Source organism: Polistes fuscatus, unplaced genomic scaffold (assembly GCF_010416935.1).
Source record: "Polistes fuscatus isolate 324 unplaced genomic scaffold, CU_Pfus_HIC Scaffold9, whole genome shotgun sequence".
NCBI lineage: Eukaryota > Metazoa > Arthropoda > Insecta > Hymenoptera > Vespidae > Polistes > Polistes fuscatus.
Window position 1 is genome coordinate 6,243,182 of NW_025113173.1, and position 23,856 is coordinate 6,267,037.

At 33.2% G+C, this 23,856-nt stretch overlaps 1 protein-coding gene across 3 annotated transcripts in view; it reads left to right on the top strand.

Moving 5' to 3' along the window:
• LOC122525341 (proto-oncogene tyrosine-protein kinase receptor Ret) overlaps positions 1-23,014 on the top strand; it is a 38,115-nt gene extending 15,101 nt beyond the window's left edge. For 2 of the 3 annotated variants that reach the window (XM_043648067.1, XM_043648068.1), the window contains exons 3-20: positions 8,218-8,439; positions 8,557-8,678; positions 8,782-8,917; positions 9,055-9,311; positions 10,102-10,279; positions 10,652-10,749; positions 13,334-13,608; positions 14,038-14,229; positions 14,463-14,641; positions 14,899-15,156; positions 15,215-15,317; positions 17,091-17,259; positions 19,731-20,035; positions 20,922-21,123; positions 21,435-21,564; positions 21,726-21,927; positions 22,138-22,316; positions 22,395-23,014. In XM_043648067.1, coding sequence (XP_043504002.1) covers positions 8,218-8,439; positions 8,557-8,678; positions 8,782-8,917; positions 9,055-9,311; positions 10,102-10,279; positions 10,652-10,749; positions 13,334-13,608; positions 14,038-14,229; positions 14,463-14,641; positions 14,899-15,156; positions 15,215-15,317; positions 17,091-17,259; positions 19,731-20,035; positions 20,922-21,123; positions 21,435-21,564; positions 21,726-21,927; positions 22,138-22,316; positions 22,395-22,795 — 3,608 coding nt within the window. In that variant the 3' untranslated portion in view covers positions 22,796-23,014. The remainder of the gene's footprint in view (positions 1-8,217; positions 8,440-8,556; positions 8,679-8,781; positions 8,918-9,054; positions 9,312-10,101; positions 10,280-10,651; positions 10,750-13,333; positions 13,609-14,037; positions 14,230-14,462; positions 14,642-14,898; positions 15,157-15,214; positions 15,318-17,090; positions 17,260-19,730; positions 20,036-20,921; positions 21,124-21,434; positions 21,565-21,725; positions 21,928-22,137; positions 22,317-22,394) is intronic. The other variant, XM_043648069.1, reaches the window with a different exon arrangement.
• Positions 23,015-23,856: the final 842 nt, after the last annotated feature.

The window sequence follows — 23,856 nt, forward strand, 5'->3', positions numbered from 1 at the left end:
ATGATATCTATTCGGACAAGACTATCGTCTGGATTCCTTTCACTTCATTGATCGATTTAATTACTGAATTATTTTCTCTCTCTTTCGTTTTCTTCTTTTTTATCGAAGAAAAAAGTAAAGTCACTAGAACAGAATTATTAGACTTTCTTAAACACTTTGAACCAGCATTATGTAAGTACAAATGATTGTTACCTTATTCAATATGGAACACCTTGTATGTACTTATATTACCTACGTACGTATATTCAAAGTTTATGCTTTAGAATAGTTTATAACTCGGTTAGATCTCACAGAGAGGAAGAACAATAGGAACAAGCATAACGTACTCGTCGCAAAAGAAGGACCGCAAGCTTCCTCGGGTTGTGTCATGTATTCCAGCCTAGGAATAGAAAATTAAGCCACCAGATTCTCTGTCTAATCTAAATAGTTAAATCTAATGAACGGGGTAAGGCCATTTGCTTTGCTTTTAATGGATAACAGTAATATAGGGTCTGACAATGTAATCATCTTTATGGATGCAGTAAGATTTCAAGGAAATTTTGTGTACTTTCAAGTTTAAAGTCGGACGAGTTCTTGTTCCTGACAAATTGCTATGTTTCGTTGCCATCTGTGAACATTTTATTCGGGAGTAAAAATAATTTTGTTCTTTTATCATATTAATATATATTTTCTTTTGTACAATAAAACAAATCAAATAGCGTTTAGTCGTTGAAAAAAGTTCTGCAAAATCTTAACAACCGAAATTGTGTTTCTTTTCTTATTATATAATATACCAAGGATTAATTATTCAACAATGAGAAATATTAATGTATTTCTATGCAAACTTATCGTATATATTATCCTAATTCGTGTCATTTTCATGGCAACTGGGTCACCTTAATTTTAATATAGTTTTTTAATAACCACCTTTCCATAAATTGCTTCTTATCTATAAATAATAGATTCTAAAATTGGCAAAGCAGAAAATGTCGACCTAGATGAGAAGAAAATTTGGTCAAATATACGAATGTAAATTTAGTTAACGGCAGAATTATAAAATTGATCGATACATCGAATTATCAAAGATTTATTCATATTTCCTTAGTTTTCTACGTACATATACATATATATATATATACTTATATTATTTAAAGAATAATTACGTTAACTTGTTATAGGGCGACCTTAACGAGGCCATAAGTTCAACTTTTTCTTTTCTTCATTTTTTTCTTCTTTTTCTTTTTGAACATATATATGTCTTACAATACTTTCTCGCTGTGTCAAAGAGGAGTTAACCTAAATATAGTGAAACTATTTTGGAGTACGTCGTCAGTTTCTCTTTCTATCTTCTATGAAAGTCGACGATCGAAAAAAGGAAAACTTGAAAGAAATATACTCTGGTCTACGTAAAATGTTTATTCTTAACGCGTTAAAATATTTAATAAAAATAATTCAATAATCGTGTATTCTCGCGTTCGTCTAGTAACATTTCTAATACTTTCAATGAGATAAAAACAGCAATATGTAACACTTTTTCTATGGAACACCCTCTATATACATATACATATGTATATATATATATAATAGTGATGAAGTGGTATAATAGTGGGGGAAGTTCGAAGCATTTCGTTATTTACTGTCGCCACATGCAGGCAGGTGTCACGAACGTGATCTATGTCCTCGCACAAGTAAATGTTCTCTAGGAAAAAGAAAGGAAGAAAGAAAAAAAAAAAAGAGGTATGTTAGTGCGTGCACGTATGTTTCTCTGTGTGTGTATGTGTGTGCAAGTGTGTGCAAATGTTTACGTGTGGTACGACAATGGGTAGGCCGACTTTTCACTAGGAAATATTTACACACGTGCGCAGGACTAGTAGTATACCTGAAACGTTCGCGTTCTACACCCACCACCACCACCACCACCACCACCAGTTTTGTTTCGAAAGTCACGATCGATCGTAAATCCTTCCTACTGTCTTTTTATTTTCAATTCGAAATACTCGTTATCGGTAAATAATCGTTCTCCACCGAAAACAATTTTTTTATTCCCTTTTAACAGACACTTTTACTTTCTTTTCTTTCTATCTTTTTCTCTTTTTGTTTTCTTTTTCGATTCAGCATAACACATCTTGAACAAAGAATTAGATTAATTAATTGCTTGATTAATGATCTCTATTGTGGTCGAGAAAATGAGATATTGTTTGGATTATTAGATATATAAAAGAAGTGACGTGAATGAATGAATGAATGAATGAATTAATTTCGTTCAAGAGATACGCGTATGTTTAATATAAATATTAATGATTAGAAAAGGACATACACATATGTACAGAAAAATAATAGATATCTGACAATAATTTCTCATTCGAAGGATAGAACAATCTAATAGAATGTCTCATTCCGTCTTCCATCGACATGACGAATCAATTTACATCGAGTGGGGAGATCCACAGGGGGCGCATAAAGGGTCTAAAGGAAAGGAAAGGAAAGGAAAGGAATGAGACATGTTAGTATAGATAGAGACATTAGAGTAGCACAGTAGAAAGAGAAAGAGAATAATAGAGAAGGAAGAAGTAGACGAGGAGGAGTCTTTGAGAAGATCGGAAAAGGGGCTGCTGATGACGAGTCCGTTGTGGGGCTACGCATATCGTGTTCATAGTGGTCTCTGTTTTCGGGAATTGTAACTCGATGTGAGAGACGCGAATAGAGGGTTTCCAGGTATAGTAAAACAACGATCATGGAAGTCTTGAAAAGAGAGGAAAGATCGAACAGATTCTCGCACCCTTTCTCTTCTTACTCTTTTTCTTCTATCCCTGGTGTGTATTATTCGATACGAAAAGGCAACGCGAACAACGCGCCAAACAACTATTATACCTTCGAGAGTATACACACGTGCTTTTCATTCGGTTCTCTTGGTTTTAAGCAACCACCACCACCACCACCACCACCATTACCTGTGCCCGCTTAGTAATGAACTTCCTAATAGACGTTAGACGAACTTGCTAAAACTGCTTTAATTCGCTTCGTTGCTCCTCGTCGAGTCCGCGTTCGTCGACCAAGTTTAGAACTTTGCCAACGAGAATACGTCGAACCTTTTATTCCTCTTCTTTCCTTTCCTTTTCTTTTCTTCTTCTCTTTTCTTTTCTTTTCTTTTTACCTTGTTTCCTGTATACCTGTATTCCAAATGAGATAACCGGATAACGAGTTGCTGCTGTTACTGCTGCTGCAGCTGCACCTTAACGATCTTTAACTCTTTAAAAATCACTTTTTCGCAGCTTAAATTTCATTTCATTCCCAGATGATGGTATCGCGTATCCAAGTTCTTCACATTTCCATTGTATAATTTGCAAAATTTCTTTCTCAGAAGTTAAAGATTACCCGTTGCAATTTGAGCGATCTTTTCTCGGCGTAGAATTTTAATATCAACGGAACGTTTAATCGATATTAAATTATCAATTAAATTATATCCGATCTCGTATCAGATATAAATTGTTACTTCTCACTTTAAATCTAAAAAGACAAATACGTTAAGTTGCACGTGAATTTTATATAAGACAAAGAAAAATAAATCTGACGGTCGATTTATAATAAAATTATGATGTAGGTAGTTATACTTATTCGAGAATTAAATCGAAATTAAACAAAAAAAAAAGAAAAGGAAAACCTAGGAATTTTCTTAGCTAGATTTACGAGGCAATTCTGTGTCTAGTCTCCTTCTAACGCATCCGACGCTCGAAGATGGATGATTCACACTATTTCGTGAGGCCGAGGAACGGAGCTATAAATTCCACTGGAAGGCATAGGAACAGAGAGAGGAAGAGACGTCGCGTGCTTTTCTGAAAATCGATAAGCGTGACCACTTACGAATAGGAAGAGAAAGATAAAAAAGAAGAGAGACAGAGAGAGAGGAAGAGACTATCAAAATCGATCGTGAAACCATACAATAATATTTTTTCGATAGGCGATTAGAAGTCCTCGTAAAATTATGGAAAACATTAATGGGGGTTACTTTTAACCACCCTACTCTTATACTTGTCTCATGTAAATGCACCCTCGTCTCGCGTGCCACGGTGAATTTCCTAAGCCGACCAACGAAGTCGACAATTTCTCTCTCTCTTTCTCTCTCTCTCTTCTCTTTCTCTCTTCTCTTTCCACCTGGGGTCACGTAAGTGTCGAAAACCTCGAACAGTCATAACGATGTGTTCTCCTTGCTTTTTAAACGTCGACGCTGCTGGTAAAGGCCATTAGCTAAATAATCATGATCGAGAAAAAAACTCTCTCTCTCTCTCTCTCACCTTCTCTATTCATACTAAAATGTCTCGCGAGTTATAATGACTAAACGATATACAAAAATTGGCGATTATATCTTTGAAATGAAATTTCTTTTAAAGAACAAAGAAAATTGTATTAATACTATTATTAGTATTATTAATATTAAATATTACTTCTTTGAATATTTTTTTTTAACTTCATTTTTATTCAAGAGAATCATTACTAGTGAGAAATAATTTTTTATATACACGCGTTATATATAATAACAATTTTTATTCTAGTATCGTTCAGGGAACGATAAAAGTGTTTTAAATAAAGAGAAAAAGTAGAATTGGTTAATAAACTTTGGTTTACCATAACCACAAGCACACCTCAACGTGGAATACACAATTTATAGGAGTTCATAGGGTTTTGTGAGGATTAACGTTCAACGAGACGCCAATAAAGTGGGATCAGTGAAAGCTGTTGTCGAAGACGCGTGGACACAAATATCGTCACTCTTCTTCTTCTCTCTTTTTCTCTTCTGCTTCTTTCTTTCTTTATCACTCCATTAGAATCGCGTCTTTTATTTTCGTTCGTTGAAAAATTATGTTTCGTTTGTCCTATTTTTATCTAGTTCTTTGAAGATATCCTGAAAAATCTACGATTGAAACATTATTTTTATTTTATTCTCATTCCCCCTTATTCATTTTTTTCTTTTTTCTTTTTTTTTTAATTTCACTAGTATTATACATTCTTAACGGGATAGTTTAATTATAGAGTAACAGGGAAGGAAAGAAGAAAAAAAAACACAAGAGATACGAGGTGTTTCGAAGGAAAAGAAGGAGAGAGAGAGAGAGAGAGATAATAAGAGCGTGATCTTGAATATGCAAATGATTCGTACGTTAAACACGCGAAGAATTCAACGTACGATATATTCACTTCTACTATACTAAGCCGACTATAGAGTCGATTATGGTTACGGAGTCTTTCTGGACACTCGCCTACTACGTATTGTTCTTTCGTATTAACATAGCTTTACACGTATTACGTGCGTGCAGATCTTTATTTCTTATATCCGACTTATATATACAGGTGTATGTATATATGTGTGGGTGTACGCGATGCATATGTTTGTCCATAGAAAGAATAGATAGTTGAAAAGTGTGTACGTGTGGCGTGTCGATGGTCAACCAGTTGTACAGGGCTCACCCACAACCACCACCACCACCATCACCCTCCGTTCCTGAGTTTAACTCGAGTTTCGCGTGACCCACCCCTTTCCTGCCGCCTTTTTAAAGCCACCCTTATACTCACTCAGGAAGCATACTGAAACGATGTGCGGCTATATCGTACCTTCGCCAACTTTTATCGCACCATTTGCGAGTCTCATATTATTTATTATTCCCTCGAATAATTTTATTTTATAAACTCCTGTACTGCTGTAACGTCGTGGCATGCCATTTATTTTTTTTCTCTTCTTTTTTTTTTTTTTTTTTTTTAATTCGATTAAAATTATCAAACGATGAATAAATATTTGTTTCAATTTTGATTAGGTAACGACGTCGTTGATATAAACAAACGAAACGTGTGATTTAAAAATCCCTTCTTTTATATTTACTTAAATGAAAATAATGAAATAAAATTCAATACATAGTCAAATATATAATATTATATTATTATATTTTGTTTAACCTATGTAACCGTAAAAAAAATAGCCTGACGTTCGTTTCGTGTTCATGTCCACTTATCTTTGCTTTAATCTACTTTTACGTACTGACACACATAATTGTTTAAAAAAGAAAAAAAAAAGAAAAGAAAAAAGAAAGAAGCTTATAGATCGATGCAAACGTTGTACTTTTTTCCGCTAAGTTAGAACATTACGATATAAATATATCTGTGATAATATATTTTATCCAGGTAAAATCGCGTTAAGATGGCTACTATACGGCGAAGGGGTTAGAAATGTTCGAAGCGAAGGATCGTAAAAACGCTCGTAATCGTTCCGTCTACTGGCACGCACGCAATCCTGGGATTAAAATTAACTGCCCCGTGTATATTGATTAAACGTTCACCTTGACACAAGAAGACCCCGTGGTGATGGTGCTATTGGTGGTTCCTCGTACCAATGAAATACCAAGAGCCAGTGCGGTTATTAAAACACCGCACACAACCTGTTACAAATTTTCTTCCAAGAAAATGTATTATTTCTTTCGTCTAGGAACAACAACAGCATATTGGAAATAAAGGGATTTAAGGGATTGTATAAGAGAACTCCAAAATTCTAAAAATTTTTATTCGAAGAATGCAGTTACGAAGCATTTATTATTTTCTTGGTACAGTTGGATTTAATTGCGAGTAAAACTTTTGGATAAGAAATTGTTCAACAAAATAAAAATACAAAATTATTTATACGTTCAAACGAAAGGTATCGTTGGGTAATCAATGTGAAATTGATTTTTAATTAACATAGAATTCGAATGGGTTAATTGTCAATTACTTTTCTCTACTTTTATCAATAATTTTGTCTAGTTTCGATTGAAACGGTTTTTTTCAAAGGGTTCGGGTCTGAAGAATTTCTTTATACGTTTGTCAACCGAGTAGCTTCTTCTTTTCCCCATATCTTTTCGTGCTCACTACGATGAGAGAAGAGAGGGAACGAATCTTTCGGAATATTTCAAGACATATTTTATTCAACATTTCGATGCCATCGGAGAAACGTACAAAAGATGCATCCGTAAGAAAGAGAGAGAGAGAGAGAAAGTGAAGAAGAAAAAGAAGAGAAAAGAAAAGAAAAGGGGTGGAATATCGTACACTTTGAAAAGTATCGAATCAGATCTTTTTAGTTGCGATTGTGTAGAAAGAATGCATCAGAGCTTTTCTCATCCGACTGCTATTCTGCTTTCGTAACTCTCTCTTTCTCTCTCTCTCTCTCTACCTACCCCTCGAGAAAAAAGGGGGTTAGGAAAGAGAAGAAAATCCGACGATTACGCGAGCTTTTGGTAGAAAAAAAAATATTCTCTCGATTCGATTCCCCTCTTATATTTTGTATCTTTCTCTTTCTCTTAAATAGACAACACACGTAAGTACAAGAGCCATTCTCGTTTCAAGATTCCCTTTAAAAGATCCCACTTTTTTCGAACCGACGATATTCATCCTCCCCCCTCCCCCTACAGCATGTATATTCTATTTCTTGAAAGATTAAAGAAACTTTTCTACCCCTCTCTCCTCTCCCACCCCCCATTTCACTCGACTTATAAAATTTCACTTAAATCTTTTTTCTCTCTCCAACAATGTCATGGGAAAATTTGATTAGAAAAAGGATTTATACGAGACCATAGGAGATATATCTCTTCTCGTTAAATTCGAGTCTATTACTGTAAATTTTTAATTGCATTTGTTTATTACAAAATATATATATAATAGAATAATATTTTACTCGTGATATAACATAAAGTTCGTTAGCTTAATAAATGTTAAAAAAAAAAAGACAAAAGAGATTGGTCTATCAAATGAAACGTTAATTGGAGAAAAAAAATAAAATTTAGAAAAATGATTGAACGTCGAGGGGGAAAAAATTAGGCCTTGCCTGGGTAGTTAGTATAGGTATATTGATGTAATCATCAGTGAAATTTATCGAGCCAAAACGTTATCTAACCTTTCTAGTACTTTCCGGAAATTTGGTCGTATATACAACACCCACGCAGAGAAGCGACAACCAGTTATGTTCGTTTTATCAAGAATTCATGATTATCCTCCGAGTAGTATTGTTCAAGCATTGATGAAAACGCAGCGTTTATTCATTCTCAAAATTCTATTGAAATTTCGTGCCGATCTTTACGTTAGTGTGCCCATCATTCTTCCTCGATTGATATTACTTATCTCATCGTGCTGTCGAAATTGGTGCGAACATTTGCGAGAGATCTCATTTTTTTTTTTAGATCATTTCTTTATCTATTAATGTTATTTATCTTTTCTTTTGTGTTCCAGCACTTTATTTTCCACAGTCAAATTTAGTACTGAGATTGCCTTCCTTGGAAAATAATAGCGCAGACTTTACTTCGAACGTCAAAATACTGACACTCAGAACATTAAGAAACGATTCTACTATACCGAAAAAAGCGAGATATCAGATTTCTACGAGAAATAAAAAAATAGCAACTCTCGAAAAAAATACCAATACAATTTGGTTATCGACTCTACCAGACACGAGTAAGTTTACGAGTATTCCTTGTGTTTTTTTTTTTTGCAATGGGGAGGGTTCTTTTTATCGGCGAGATTGCAGACAAGTTTGTAACATTTTTCCTTTTTGTTTTTGTATTTGTCAAGACGTATCCGATACCATTATCGTTCGAGCGAAGGAAAATGATAGCAACGAAGCAGTTATGGAAATAAAAATACAACCGTTACCAACCAAAGAAAATAAATTAAATTGTGCCGATTATATACAGGTGTATTATTACTTTCAATTTCCGTTTTTAACTTTTCGATAAGAAAATATTATCGTAAAATTGTATTCATCAGATAGAATTGATCTATGTTCGAATTTTATAGGACATGTGTTTTTGGAATTCCTCTCGATACAAAATTTATGAAAATCAACCAAGGACTATGCTCGGTTCACTTGGACCAGAAATTTATAATAACATTTGTCCTTATTTCCGTATTACGGAATATCGATTGTTGAATGGTATATAATTTATTTTTAAAAATACGTAAAACAAATATATAATACGAATGTAAAAAGAAATCCACAAATTGTTGAGTCAATTTATATTCAATGATTAAACGTAATCGTTGTAATCAATTTTCCATTGTTATTTCTAGGCAAAGATTATTTTGAAATAATAAATAATACACTTTATACGAATGCTTCGTTGGATCGTGATACTCTTGAACCAGAAGGTGGTCCTGGACCACGAGCCGATATTTTAGTACAGTGCATCGTCTATGAGGAAACCACTGGGGATCAATTCGCTTTGCTAAATAACTTAACTATCGAAATACTGGATCAGGACGATAATCCTCCTGTAATACAGAAGAATATAACGTCCGTTAATATTACAGTACAAGAATTCACTGCTGTAAGTATATATTACATCCCCGATACAAATCGATAAAAGATTTATTATCATTTCTATGTATTATTTCTTCGAAATTCCTTGCAATTTTGTCAACGTCTTCTCTTCTATCGTGTCTTTAAAAAAAAAATAAAAAAATAAAAAAGGTTAGATTATCTTTTGCAAAAAAAAAGATAAATACATTCGTATGTCTGTAAAAAAAAAAGATTTAACGCGCGAGTCAAAGTTAAAACTTATGATTGAAAATGGAATCCCTACGTAAAACGGGACTTAATCATGGCTGTACATTGTCCGTATAATTATGGCATTGTTTTGGGAAGCACCGTAAAAACGGACGACGAGTATGGTGAGAATGACACAAAAGGAAGGAATGAAGAAAGAAAAAAAGAGAGCGAGCGAGCGAGCAAAGGTGTAAAAAAGAGTGAATAAGTAAGAGAAAAAGAAACCTTGAGGGCTGATCCTGATTAAACTCCTGCCTCTCTTTTTCACGCTCACTTTCCTCTCCCCCTTTTTTTTCCTTCCACATTTTTTCCCCCTCTCGTCCGTTTCTCTTATTTTACATTGGAGGATGAAAGGGATTCGTTTCAAGGCAAGAAGAACATCCATCCAAAAAAAGAAAAAAAAAGAAACGTCATATAGTTCGAATACAAAGAATCAAAAAAGTACATTCCCTTTTTTCCTTTTTTTTTTTTTCTTTTTTGGTACTTTACAAAACTAAAAGGAAAAGAGAAAAAATAAAAGAGTAAAGTAGGAAGGAAGAAAATGTTTGTCAATTTTTGTGCATATTCAACAGGGGGATAGACTGGATGATCATAATATATACATCAAAGATTCCGACGAGGTGGACAGTAATCAATTTACTCTTAGTATTCTCGAAGATATTCACAATGCTCTAAACTTCACATATACCATAGTGCCCATCGAACATCCGGCACATCCGGAACATCCTATGTACACTTTTATTTACACTAGTGAGTAATCCTTCATATCAAATCTATCAACAGGTTTCAAACTCCTTATATTTCTATATATAATTGCTTTAAATATAATAAAATACATTTATCGTTAGATAGTTAATAATTTCACTTTATAAATATAATCAATCGTATTAATCTCTCCATATTGGTAATTATAATTAAATACATTTAAGTATTAGGGTGAACCAAAAGTTCGTGCATTTACTGTGTTATAAATTGTGTAATAAACTGCATAATGGATTGTATTTTTTTTTTTCTTTTGTAAAATTTACTTTGAAAATATTAATTTAAAAACGCACGAACTTTTAATTCATCCTAATATTTGTAAGGGAAAAATTTGATTACTATTTTTTTTTTTCTTTCAAGGATTTCACGCGAAAACTACGCTATTACCGAAGTCACCTTATACAGTTATCCTTCGAGTTAAGGACGAATCTCTTTTGCCAGAATACGGAGAAAATGAGGTGAGTTGTGTTTACTTCGTGTTGACAAAGCTTGCTTTATAAGGATAGATAAGGGAAGGAGAAGAGAAAAAGGGTTGCTTGAGATGAAATGAGACGGAGGTTTAAATTTCGATACTCGTCGAAGCGAAAACGACATTGAACGATATCTCCACGTGGGGGTGCATCGGACAAGAAAAAGAAGAAGACGTTCGATAGTGCACAAAGAACGTCGTTTGGTATACCCGATTCCCAATTACTGGATAAAAGGGAGAGTAGTCCTATCGTCCCAGCCAATTACTGACTGCGAGTCCAAACTCCAAAGGGAATCCTTTTCAAATTGCGTTCGTTTGTAACATCTCGTTAAGGACTTGATTCCTTTTTGTAGATAATTAATCGCTCGTATTTCGATTTTTATTCATTCCCGATTAAAAATAATTCCTTTTATATATATATACTCTTTCACACTTTTACTTAATATATTTCACTTTTTATAGATTTAAACGGTAATAAAAATTCATTAGAAGTTCGTTTTAAACATTTTTACTTTAATATATTTGAGTAGATATGCATATATCGAAGACTTCGTTTACGTTGTCCAATCAACGACAAATAATAATAATAATAATAATAATAATAACAGCAACAACGGTAACCGGAAAGAAAGAATCATTTTGAAGGAAAAGTGGATGCAATTAGTGGCACTTTATGTATCGTACGAAGTAGCCGTAAATTCGCGATATAATCGCGATATAATCGGGACTCATTAAACGATCTGCCAGCAAAACTACGCCGATATATATTCGTTCGGGGTGCGCCATTGATTTTTCACAGACTCGTCTAATCGCGAATTAATAGCAAACTCCGGTGTCTGAGAATCGCGGTTTCCTAAACGCATTAACGTGACTTTTCGGTTCAATCGGCGCCAAACTTTCCCTTTCTAAAATAGTTTTTAATCATCTATAGAATCATTTCAAATTCATTCGCATTTTTTTCCCCATTTTTTCAGCCAGGTTATACGAAAGGAAAATATTTTTTAGTTCGGTATCATTTAATTTGCATTTTCATCGATTACATTCACAATTGATTTTCCTTTTTAATTAAAATTCTATAATATATGTATATATATACGGAAATATATGTATATGCTGTTTTTAGCAACCTACGAAAATGACGTCGATATTATTTATGTCAACGTTATTTCGATTTAAATTCAACTTTATCGTCTAGCATGATTTTAGTATTATTAATCATTGCCATACGGGATAATACATATATTATGTTGAAACTCGTAGGATAGAAATGATTAGTTCCTTAAAACTCATGAAGAGCAGAAATAACAATTAATATTAATACCTAGACGATAATAAATCAAGTGATATATATATATATATATATATATACATAGAGAAGTACATTCGCGTAATAAATTGATTAGGCTATATATATTTCATTGTTAATAATCAAAACGTTAATTGATACCCAATCAATATTTTAAGTAATTTTAAAATATATATTCATTATATATTTTAATATGTGTGTCACAAATTTGACAGGATGCACGTAATAAATGCATAGAGAAATAAAAATCGATAATAGCAAATCACGGTCTGATGTACAAAGACCAACCCTACTTTATTAGCTACATACAGCAATGTTTCAGAAACACCGAGCAAGCTTATCGATAATAAATTTATGTGTTTACGATATCGATCAATTCTCTTTATCTTGCCATTATTACTATTGATAGCACGATTAGATTCTCCGTTTAGTGCATTTCCAATGTGTAATACAAAATTAAATGAATTTATTTCATTAATCTGAACTAGCTATAAATATTTGTAGATAATTTTTTCGGAAACTTTGTCAGAGTTAAAATATTTTATTATTTCACTTCGCGTACATGCATTTATCTGAATTTACCTGAAGAAGATAATGTGAATTAAACTGCTACAAAATAATATGTTCTTTACGTCATCCGTGTATATAGTCAAAATGGTATAAAATTGAATTCGAACGAGAAAATAAATCTTCTACGATAGGAATCAGCTCGTTGCAATCACAACATGTCTCCTCTTTTTATCTCTCTCTTTTTTATTTGGTCTTTTTTTTACTATCTTTCATTCGTTCGTTCTTACTTTTTCTCCCTTTTCGTTTCCATAGTTACTGTCCAGTTCCCAGAAAAAGAAAGAGAGATATAGAAAGAAATAAAGAAAGTATCTCGCAAATTTATATCCTTCCGATAATTTGCAAATTTGTTTCATTAGTTTTATTTGACTTCTTTTTTCCCACCCTCCCTCCCTCCCTCCTTTAATGTAATTACAACGAATTGAGCAAAAAAGAAAAAGTATCGTTAGAAAAATTCGTTCAAATAATCCTACAAATTATAATAACACGGAATACACAATTATTAATCCTTTAACGTTATTAAAATAATGGCTAGTTTGTAATAGGAATTCCGTGAAAAATATACGTAAAATGCATTAATGTATTCTACATAAAATAAAAAAAAGAAGGAGGATTGAGGACAGAAAAATCAAGCGCGAGGATAACTACCGAAATAATTATTTAATTTGTTTGTGTAGAATTTAGAAAAATTTGTTTTCAGGTAAATGTTACGATATCGTTTTACGGGCCAGAGCATCGAAAAATGACTCCGACAGCAGCATCGATTTCTCTAAAACATCCGATCACTTATCCCGAAAACGTTACAATAGCTCGTGCCTCGTCTAGGTACTTTCGTGTTGCACAACCGACAAGTCAAGTCAATCCAAGAATATCTTTCAGTATCCATGGCTCGAAAGCTTTCAATGTTACCGAAAAAGGTGGCATTGTGCACGTGATCGACACGAATCTACTTAAAAATGCACCGTCCATTGTATCGTAAGTTTCATATCAAATTTTCTTTTTATTAACAACTACTATAGATATATATATGTGTGTGTGTATTTAAATAAAACTTTTCTCGGTTATTTAAATTTTTTGTTGTTTTGAAAAGAGATAAGTAGCTTTACCCATTTGCACATTTAACGAGATAAAATACTATGCCGTCCAAAGTTTAAAACCAAATGAATTTTATATACGCTTCGGTAGAGAAGAGACAGTTTCGCTAATGAAAATATTCGAAACATTAAAGAGAATTAATAAAAACATAGATGTAGATAATATATTATATTCTCTCGCATATTATAAAATATACGTTAAACATTTGTAACAATTAAAAAGGGATAAAAGCAAAAAAAGAAACTAAAATGCATCGATGTTATTAAATTTGTCTGTTTGTTTATCCATTTGTTTGTTTGTTGTGTTTAGTTTGAAATTAGAATTGCGAGTAGGTGATCAAGTTAAATCATCCATAACGATAAAGGTTAATTTGATGGACGTGGAACCCACGAAGAGGCAGATTTGCAATGAAATCGAAGGAGGAACCGTTCATTCCTGCGCTAATGCCGAATCTCGTCGAGATTGTGAATCAATCTGTGGCGTTGGCGGTGGTATTCTCAAGTATGTGTCTTTCATTTTCCATCCACGTTTTGACCTTTCAACCTATATCTCTTCCACGATCTTGATAGATGATAAAAATAAAATAATAAAGATGATTTTTCTCTCTCAACGGGATATCGAACAAATATAAAATACCGTTGCTGGAAAAATCTTGTCAAACTTTACACGCGAGACACCATGTATAATAAATGATATCTATATTCTTCAATTTATGTAACTCATGTTTTATGTAGCAACGACACGTATATGGGACATTGCATATGGCGTTTGAACAATAGCAATAGCTTGCCCAACCAAATGTCCGAACGTTATGCAACATGTTCGCCGAATTTAAACTTTTGCCCTGATTACACCTGTGACGAATTGGAACGACTTGATCCTCGTATTTGTCCACAGGACTGTACTATAGAATGTAAGTAATCCTTATTTATTACGTTATAAAAAACTTCTACGAAAAAAAAAAAAAGCAAGCAACAAAATTCGAGATTTATGGAAATAGAGTTCATTATTTTATTCGAACAATTGTACAATTATTTAATTCCATTTTCGTAAAAGATAATGAAAAGTTGCATTGACTGACGATGGGAAAACAAACACGAGCTCTCTCAAAGGGATGCTCGTTTTGATTTTGTATTTTTGATTTTGTATTTTTGATTTTGTATTTTTCAGCCGACGTCCACTTTGCGGAAATGAATAAGGGTGGTCGTGGAATAAGAAGTGGTTTAGGAATATGTTCGTGCAACGATATGTTACAGTGTACTTGTGGTCCCGAATCCATTCGAAAGGATAATGGTGGTGGTGGTGGTGGTGGTGGTGGTCGAGGTAGTCAATTTACGAAACCCAATAAAACTGGGAAAAACGAGGCAAACGGAAAATTACGAAGGGATCGTGACAAAAATGAGGAACCTGTGACCGATGCTAGAAAAGGTTCGATACTTTAAACAATATATTTATTTCTCTTTCTCTACCCTTTACTTGTACACAGCTTCAACAGAATCTTGCGGACCAATATGTATGATGAGCGTAACCGGAGCTGCTATCTTCGTTTTCGTTGTCATCATTGGTTTCTTTGCAACTTTGAGATACAGGTAAAATTGATTTTCCTTTAACTACGAGTATCGAACTTTGACGAGTTTTCAATAAATTATTCTCTCTCGTGTCTAAATACGATAATAAAAAAAAAAAAGAGAGATTAAAAAAATGTAATAGCAGTTAAAAAGTTGAAACTTCGAAAAGAATTTAGATATTTGAGAAAAGATTTTATTGGAAAACTTGAACGCGCGTGCTTCTTTTGTTATATGATCTCTCTCGTCGACAGTTTCATTTTATATCTTCGTTTCTATCCAATATAAAGAAAGAGTTCCCTGGAAAAGTATCGAAAATGCATAACGTAGAAAGTGCACTTGGAGAATATCGATTGGATAGGTAAATCTCGAAAGGGGGAGAGAGAAAAAGAGTGTGAGTGAGCGAGTGAGTGAGCTGATAGTTGTGTCGTATTAGGAACGTTTGCACGAGTCAAGTGGGAATGTGTATTCTCTGACAGATGGATACTTAAGTGCTAAACGAAAGATAAGTTACAATCCATGTTATATTATTATGTGAATAGGATAATCGTCATCCTTTTAGTTTCAACTAATTCTATTGTACAGGACAAAAATTAGCTTTAGAAAATTTCGAAAAAAAGAATAAATTATTAGCTTGTCCCACAAATAAATTAAAAAAAAAGGATGTAATTATTCATTCTTTTTTTTTTTAAGAGTTTTGTGTAATAGTCACGCATTATGAAATTAATAATCGTAGGAAAATAAGATTGTACGATAAATTCTTGTCATCGGATAATACTAAATACGGCGGGTATGGTGGTATAAAATCTAGTTAGGTAACACGCGTATGGTGTGCGCGTGCGATATGAAACTGTTATGATAAAAATACATCGATATTATGTCACGCGTAAAACTAATATCCTATTAAGTTGCATACGATAACGCCATAACATCCCGATTACAATATATATATTTATATCCAGTTACAAATTAACTATTATTTATTACATCGTCAATGCATAATGATACTCGTATTATTTTACCCGAAAGAAAAATTGTCTAACTAATGTAAGTGAGAGAGATAGAGAGAGAGAGAGATAGTCTTATCTCCATACACAATTTGTTATCGAGCATGTAAACGAATATTATTTTACCTTTCTCCTCATTTCTTGTTCTCCCTCTCCCTATCCTTCCTTCTTTTTGAAATCTACTCTAGGTAGGAATAAATGAAAAAAAATATGTCAACGTTTTATCCAACCGGACATCTAACATTTCTCATCTCTCTCTCTCTCTCTCCTTCTTTTTTAATTTTTCTACTCTTTCTTCCCCCTTTCAACTTTTACGACAAAAGAGGACGAGATAATAAAGAACAAAACGAACGGAAAAAGGAAGTAACAGAAAAAAAGAAAGAAGAGTGGTAACGAGAATTTCTTTTTTTTTTTATTTCATACTTTTATGGAATATCTCGTGTTCCGCGATAAAGACGAAAATGAAATAGAAGAAAGAAAAGTTTCGAGGACCTCTAAACCCCTCTCCCCTCCTCTCATCTTTTCTCTCCTTTTTATATCTGCACAACCGTGATTCCGAGATCATAAAAAGTACAATTACTTAAAGGATATGCTGGTGCGAATGAATGCTTCCGAGGGAAAAAGTCGAAATTGCAAAAGTTGTTTTCGGCTAGAAGAAGTTTGTTTAAATGAGAGATATTTTTGTAATTCTTTTTGGATTCTTCTTTTTTTTTTTTTGATCTTTTTGGTTCGTATTATTGCGTTATCATTTAAACAAACTACACGTTATAAAACGTTTCACATTTGACAGGAGAACTAAGAAGGGTACTCGTCGAGAATCCAAACGTAGGGTGAACGGTAGCTCCAATGGTATGGGAATTTTACCATCCGATTACATCGATCGTGGTGGTGATAGTCTTCCTATCAATATTGACACCTTTGCAACTGTCAATCGTCATCTACTTCCTAAAACTTGTCCGGTAAGTTATAATATATTCTGAATTTTATTAATATAATTGCATATATATATATACGTGTTTATCAATATAAATTGTATAAAATAATGTAATTATTGTTGCATCATAAATCGTATAAAATGATTTGACGAAAGGTGGTCGATCGCGAGCTGAATAAGAAACAATTTTAATATAAAACGAGTTAGCAATTGGTAGTTGTGTGTGTGTATGTTTATCATGGATAGAAATTAGAGTAAAATGAGAGAGAGAGAGAGAGAGAGAAAATGAAGTTCTTAGGGGGTTTCCAGTAGCAGCTCGAGTATTTTCTCTTACCCTTCAATTTCTAGATGGTAATAATATTTCAAAGCCAGATATAAAACCTCATCTCCTTAAAGGGGGCACGTGGCAAAGACGACGAGGACTGTCGAGGGCAGCACGTAAAAAAAGAAAAAGAAAAAGAAAAGGGTAAACCCGTTTCCCCCTAACTTCTGAATTTTATCGTTCGTCGCTTAGCTACGCGTTTTCGATCGAGCCATACAAATTGCAAAGTCAGTTGCAGATCATTTCTCTTAAGACTCTTTAAAGTATATGAGATTTTTATCCGCCGGTTGATTTGTAAAATTCGCAAGATAGGCAAAATTTGATTATATAACTTTTTTTTTCCCCCCCTTTTTCTTTTTTACCTCCTTTTCTTCTTCTTCTTAGTTTTTCTTCGAACAAAAAAAAACCAAAAAAAAAATAAAGTTCAATTTTCAGCGTGGAATTTCATTGGCCCAAAAACTTTCAACCGGAAAGTTTCATTCATTGCCTAAGCTTGGTTACTCCTACTCTGACTACCTAAGGAATAATTCAAGTAACATGTAGAAGTTTCCGGAAATTGTCCTGGTCTTATCTACCTTTCTCTCTCTCTCTCTCTCTCTTTCTATCTACGTAAAGTTCATGAGTGGGCGTGTATGGGAAGTAGAGATCCTTACCTGGAGTACTTGGTACGTCCGACCACGAGTTAAATCGATCGAATTTACTACGAGCCCTTAATTTTCTAACGATTAGGTTTTCCAATTGAAATTCTACGATGATTCCGCGTGTAATTACTGTACGAAGGGAAAAGGAAAAAACCTTCACCGATAATTACCTACATTTCAACAAGTATCTATTATATATATATATACTAGATTCCAATTGAATTGAAATAATTTCATTTGTCCGATATCATTTTTATTTTGTTTAATTCGAATAAATTAGTTCCGTCATAGAAGATAAAATCTCGTTGGTCTCGCTTCACGCTATTGGATTAAAATTGATAAGACACTTCCTAAGCCTGCTTAGAAATAGAAATAAATAATGATATTAATAATAATAATAATAATAGCTTCTTCCCTATAGCTTTCGGTTGGAATTAAATAGGACTTTAAATTCGTCTAGCACTATATAACTTACGCTCTAAATACCACGTGACATGGATTAAGTGTTACGGCAAATTAACGTCAGCTACGTGCAATTAAACTTAGTTGTAATTAGTTCTATTATTTGCACTCTATACGTGATGGGACTGTCGAAATACGTATATATATATAATAGATGTCAAACAATTGATATATATTCGGTAAACAAAAAAATTATTATCCAAATTTTGTTCAAGTTGAAATACAAGCGGAAAACGTTATCTGCAATTTTCACGAATCCATCGATTTCAACACATTGTATTTGCATTGGCCATTATTGTCAGAAAAAAAACTGAAACTCGTGTTTTCGTTTTGTTTTATTTTTTATTTTATTAGTCGTACTAACAAGCTATTTTTGCGTTAATCGCATTTTTAATCGTCTCGAAACAATCGTAGCGCGAGTCTAAAGAGAAAAGAAAAAAGAGATAAGGAAATAAATTTGTTGTCGAATAAAAATTTGTCGGCGTATAAATATTACACAGATTCTTGCTAGCAATGAGCTTAGATTAAGACGATATTAAAATGATCGATGCACGCTATATATAATAGTTGATAAAAAGATCACGTGTTCGAAAACCGTATCGCAAAACCGATTCGCGTGGGCGATTTACGTCAACGATGGCAACCGTTCGAGCTTATCGAATTAATCTCGACTGCAACACTTTTTTATTATGCAATTCTCCTTTACTAATTTTTATTAATATTAATTTGTGTCTATAATAAATATGCAATCAATTCGCACAGATAGTTTTGTTCATTAGAAAGTACGCGTTAGTATTTAATTAATATTCAGGCACGTGCAAATAAATTTCAATATGTTCGACGATTTTTTAATGAAATTCCAATAATCTATCTATTTGAAATATGATCACATTTACGTCATAATAATATGTTACGATCAAATTATACATATAATTAAAAGGAAAAAAAAAAAAAGTAGAAATTTCTAATCGATTTTACAATGTTATAATTTTGCGAATGAATTCTAAAAAAGTGATTAAATCGAATGGAACCATTCGAGGGTGAAAAAATGACGTAATTTTGCTTGTTCAGCCGGATCCGAAATGGGAATTTCCACGTACTCGATTAACGATCGAACAAGTCCTAGGAGAAGGCGAATTTGGACGAGTTTTACGAGCCAAAGCTATTGATATCGGTGGTTGGCCTGGACCAACCACTGTAGCTGTAAAAACACTAAAAGAAGATGCCTGTGCTTCCGAGCTGGCCGATCTTCTCTCGGAGTATCAACTTTTAAAAGAAGCTCAACATCCCAACGTTATTCGATTGCTCGGAGCTTGCACTTCGACAGGTGGTCCAGTTTATCTCATCATTGAGTTCGCTGAATTTGGTTCATTAAGGTTAGTCAATCTAAATTCATTCTTTTTACACATTTAATATTCCTTATATATTAAATAAATATTAGATTGGTGCGTATGAAATTTTCAAAAAATAACAAAATTCAACATCTTTGAGAAAATCTTTCATTTCATATACGCACCAATCAAATATTATTCAAATATTTATCCAATATAGTTGTTTGTTCAATTTCAAAACGAATATATTACTATCGTCTACTCTTGAGAAATTATTCCACGTATTCCAAGTACGTGAATTTGTTTTAACCCCCCTAGTGCACTATACATGTAAATTGTCTGATAATAACATAGTAGTCGAAGCGAAAAGATATAAGGAAAATTCCTTCTCTTTCAAGTACCATAGGTATTTTCTATCTAAACTCTCGAAATGTGAATGAGTCGTGAGAAAGAACGTATAAAATAAGTCTTTCTCTCTCTCTCTCTCTCTCTTATTTCTTCGCGAATTATACTCATACGTATGTATGTATGTATATATATATGTATGTACGATTCTATGCGGAAATAATGCAGCAAATTCCGTAAATTGCACTTTCCTTCCCGTTTCTTCTCCTCCTTGGAATTCCATTCTTGAAAATAAAAGCCCACCGTTACATACAATACATCCATGATAGAAGAGTGTCCATACTTGATAATTAAATTTTTCATCTAGTTTTCTATATATTTATTCTCTTTCGACATAGTAGATAGGAAGTAAGATAGGCACATTCTGCACGACTCGACAAAAATTTTTCTAGAACATAATTAAAAATAAATCTTCCTTAAGTTAATCCTCTTTCATATATACACACATTTTCTTTCGACGTAACTCACGTGAAATTATTTTTAATTAAATTTAATTCTTTCTCTTTATTTTTTTCAAATGGGGTAGAAATTATTTAAGACGCAGCCGGCATTTGGAATCCGAAGGAAGAGTTCTTTGCTTGACGTCGATTCTTTCAACATCGCCGAATAATATCAGAGAGGAATTGCAATCGGTCGATACTTTGTCGAATTATACGATAACACCTCGCGACATTCTTTCGTTCGCTTGGCAAATCAGCAAAGGGATGGCATATCTAGCAGATATTAAGGTAACTTTTTTTTTTTTTTAATAATTCCCTATTAAATTTTTTCTCACACGGTGATAGTGGTGGTGGTAGTGGTGGTGGTGGTGGTCGTCGCACACATTTCTTTCGCGAGAATGATTTATTGCCGACATTTTTTTTCCTAATTCAAGAGAGAAATCCCGTCTACGATACAAACGAAGATCTATGGCATTTATAAACGAAACACGTAAATAATATCACTATGACCATGTGAGAAAAAGAAAAGAAAAGGAAAAGGAAAAATTAATTAAATCATTTATTTAATCGATTGTATTTCTTCTGTTTTTATTATTCAGTTGGTACACAGAGATTTGGCTGCTAGAAACGTACTTCTAGCTACAGGAAAAGTTTGTAAAATTTCGGATTTCGGCTTAACTCGCGACGTTTACGAGGATGACGCTTATTTGAAACGAAGCAAAGGTCGAGGTATATGTATAATTCATTTCCTTTCACTGCAAAGTAAAATTTTCATTGATAATTATTCTCTTGGGATTAGTCAAACGCTAAAACCTTTTCTCTCTCTATCTCAATTAAGTTCATTTTCCACTCAATTAATTCCTGGTACTTAAAGATTGTCTTTCACGTAGTACCCGTTAAATGGATGGCACCGGAATCCTTGGCAGATCACGTTTACACCAGCAAATCCGACGTTTGGAGTTTCGGCGTACTTCTATGGGAATTGGTCACTTTAGGTGCATCTCCGTATCCAGGAGTTGACGTTCATAATCTCTACAATCTATTGAGAGCAGGCTATCGTATGGAGAAGCCAGCTAATTGTTCTCAACAATTGTAAGTAAATTTATTTCAAAAATTCCATATTCATCGGATCTAGAAATATAAATATTTCTATCGGAAAATTGGTCGTAAATCAGGTTTCAAAATTAATGGCTCGAAGTTTGATATAAAAGTTTTATTTAGAATTTGTTTCACCCACAACTCCCAACTCTACGAAACATGAAATTTATCAGAGTTACAAAGTTTCATGTTTTACGATTGCAGATATAAATTGATGGTTTCGTGCTGGCACGAGGAACCTGGTATGAGACCATCCTTCAAGGAACTCACCTGTCATTGGGAACGCATGTTAGAGGATGGAGTAGAGTACTTAGATCTGAATCCAAGAACCGTCCACAATCAAGCGTACTTTGCTTCTCTTCATGCTTTGGATAGTCCAACCAGTGAGTTGTAATGATTTTATTTCAAATTCGTTTTCGTATTTTTGCGTTAACTTGTTTAATATATTTGTATTAATTTAGGTTCGGGTGACCAAGGTATAGAAGAGGCTAAGGTAAATATTCTAAGAACAGATACGGTTAACTACCTCAGCAAACCATCTTCGGAACCCGTAACGAAATGCGATAAAGTAGACAAACTTCATGCATTTTGGCAGGAACCAATATGTTCTTTTCCAACTGAAGCAGTTAAATCACCCTACGTGAATGATCGTCCGCCGAGTTTGAACATCAATCATTACGAAAGTCCAATTAAATTAAGGAATACCAGTGTGACCAGTAACAGCGAAAATGATCTGAAAACGCCATCAAATGAACGGCCGCAATCTTACATAGATATGCAAGGAAAGAAGGCAAAAGAAACCGAGGATTTATTGGTCTTCGGTAGCTTAGAAAGCAAAGAAGACAACGATAGTACTAATTGAAGATTTATTTACACTTCAATCTGTCGAGAATTTTGAAAAATTTTATAAACAAGATTTTTTAAATTGATCAGAAAATGATCCGATCAATGATATTGACGAGATGATGGTAAAGAGGTCGATGAAATATGATACAAAACAATGATTTTTCTAGAAAAAATATTCACTCAATGTGACAGAAAAGAGAGTCATAAATCGTAGTTACGATTGTTATACCAAAAAGATAGAAGAAAATTGATCTAGATTTAAATATTTTTGTGTGTATAAAGTATTGTTTTTTTTTTTTCTTGTAATTAAGCGAGACGTCAACTCCTTTTCTTACTATTACTATTACTATTGCTATAATTATTACGATTAACTATTATTATTATTACTTACATACACGGTGAGAGAGATTCTCGATTATAAAGCTTATTTATATAATATAATATATATATATATATATATATATATATATATATACACATATATATATGTATATATATACATCTACATCTATAAATATGTCTACAATATACACGTATATACGATATACATAATATAGTGAACGATTGTATGTACAGGCAAACGTACAAAATTTCACCACGTGCACATTGCTAATCGCATTTGAGAGAAAAAAGTCATTTCTCCTATGAGGCTTGTCAGCAGTGTATTTGAGAGATTTAAATGGCTTCCTGGTTTAAGGATCATTATGTGAATCCTCGTTAATGATCGAAAATCTTATTGTAAGAAAGATGAAAAGATTTTTTTTTACAAATGCACGCACTAGTGACTTCATCGTTTAAAGCTTTTTCAGCGGTGTTGACACAAAAACTGGAAAATGGCAATGATTAAGAGAGACTTTAGTATACGAATATAAAACTTTTTATTGCGGAGAGTAGGTTTTTTATGGGGAAACACACGCTCACATAGAAAAAAAAAAAAACGCTGATACATACAACACATATACGAAGAAGACTGGATTTCCGTACCTTATTCACAAAGTCATTTCTTTTTGAATTTATGTAAAAAATAAAACATTCCATTAGCGTTTAGTTCTCTTTACCTCGTATCGTTGTAAGTGC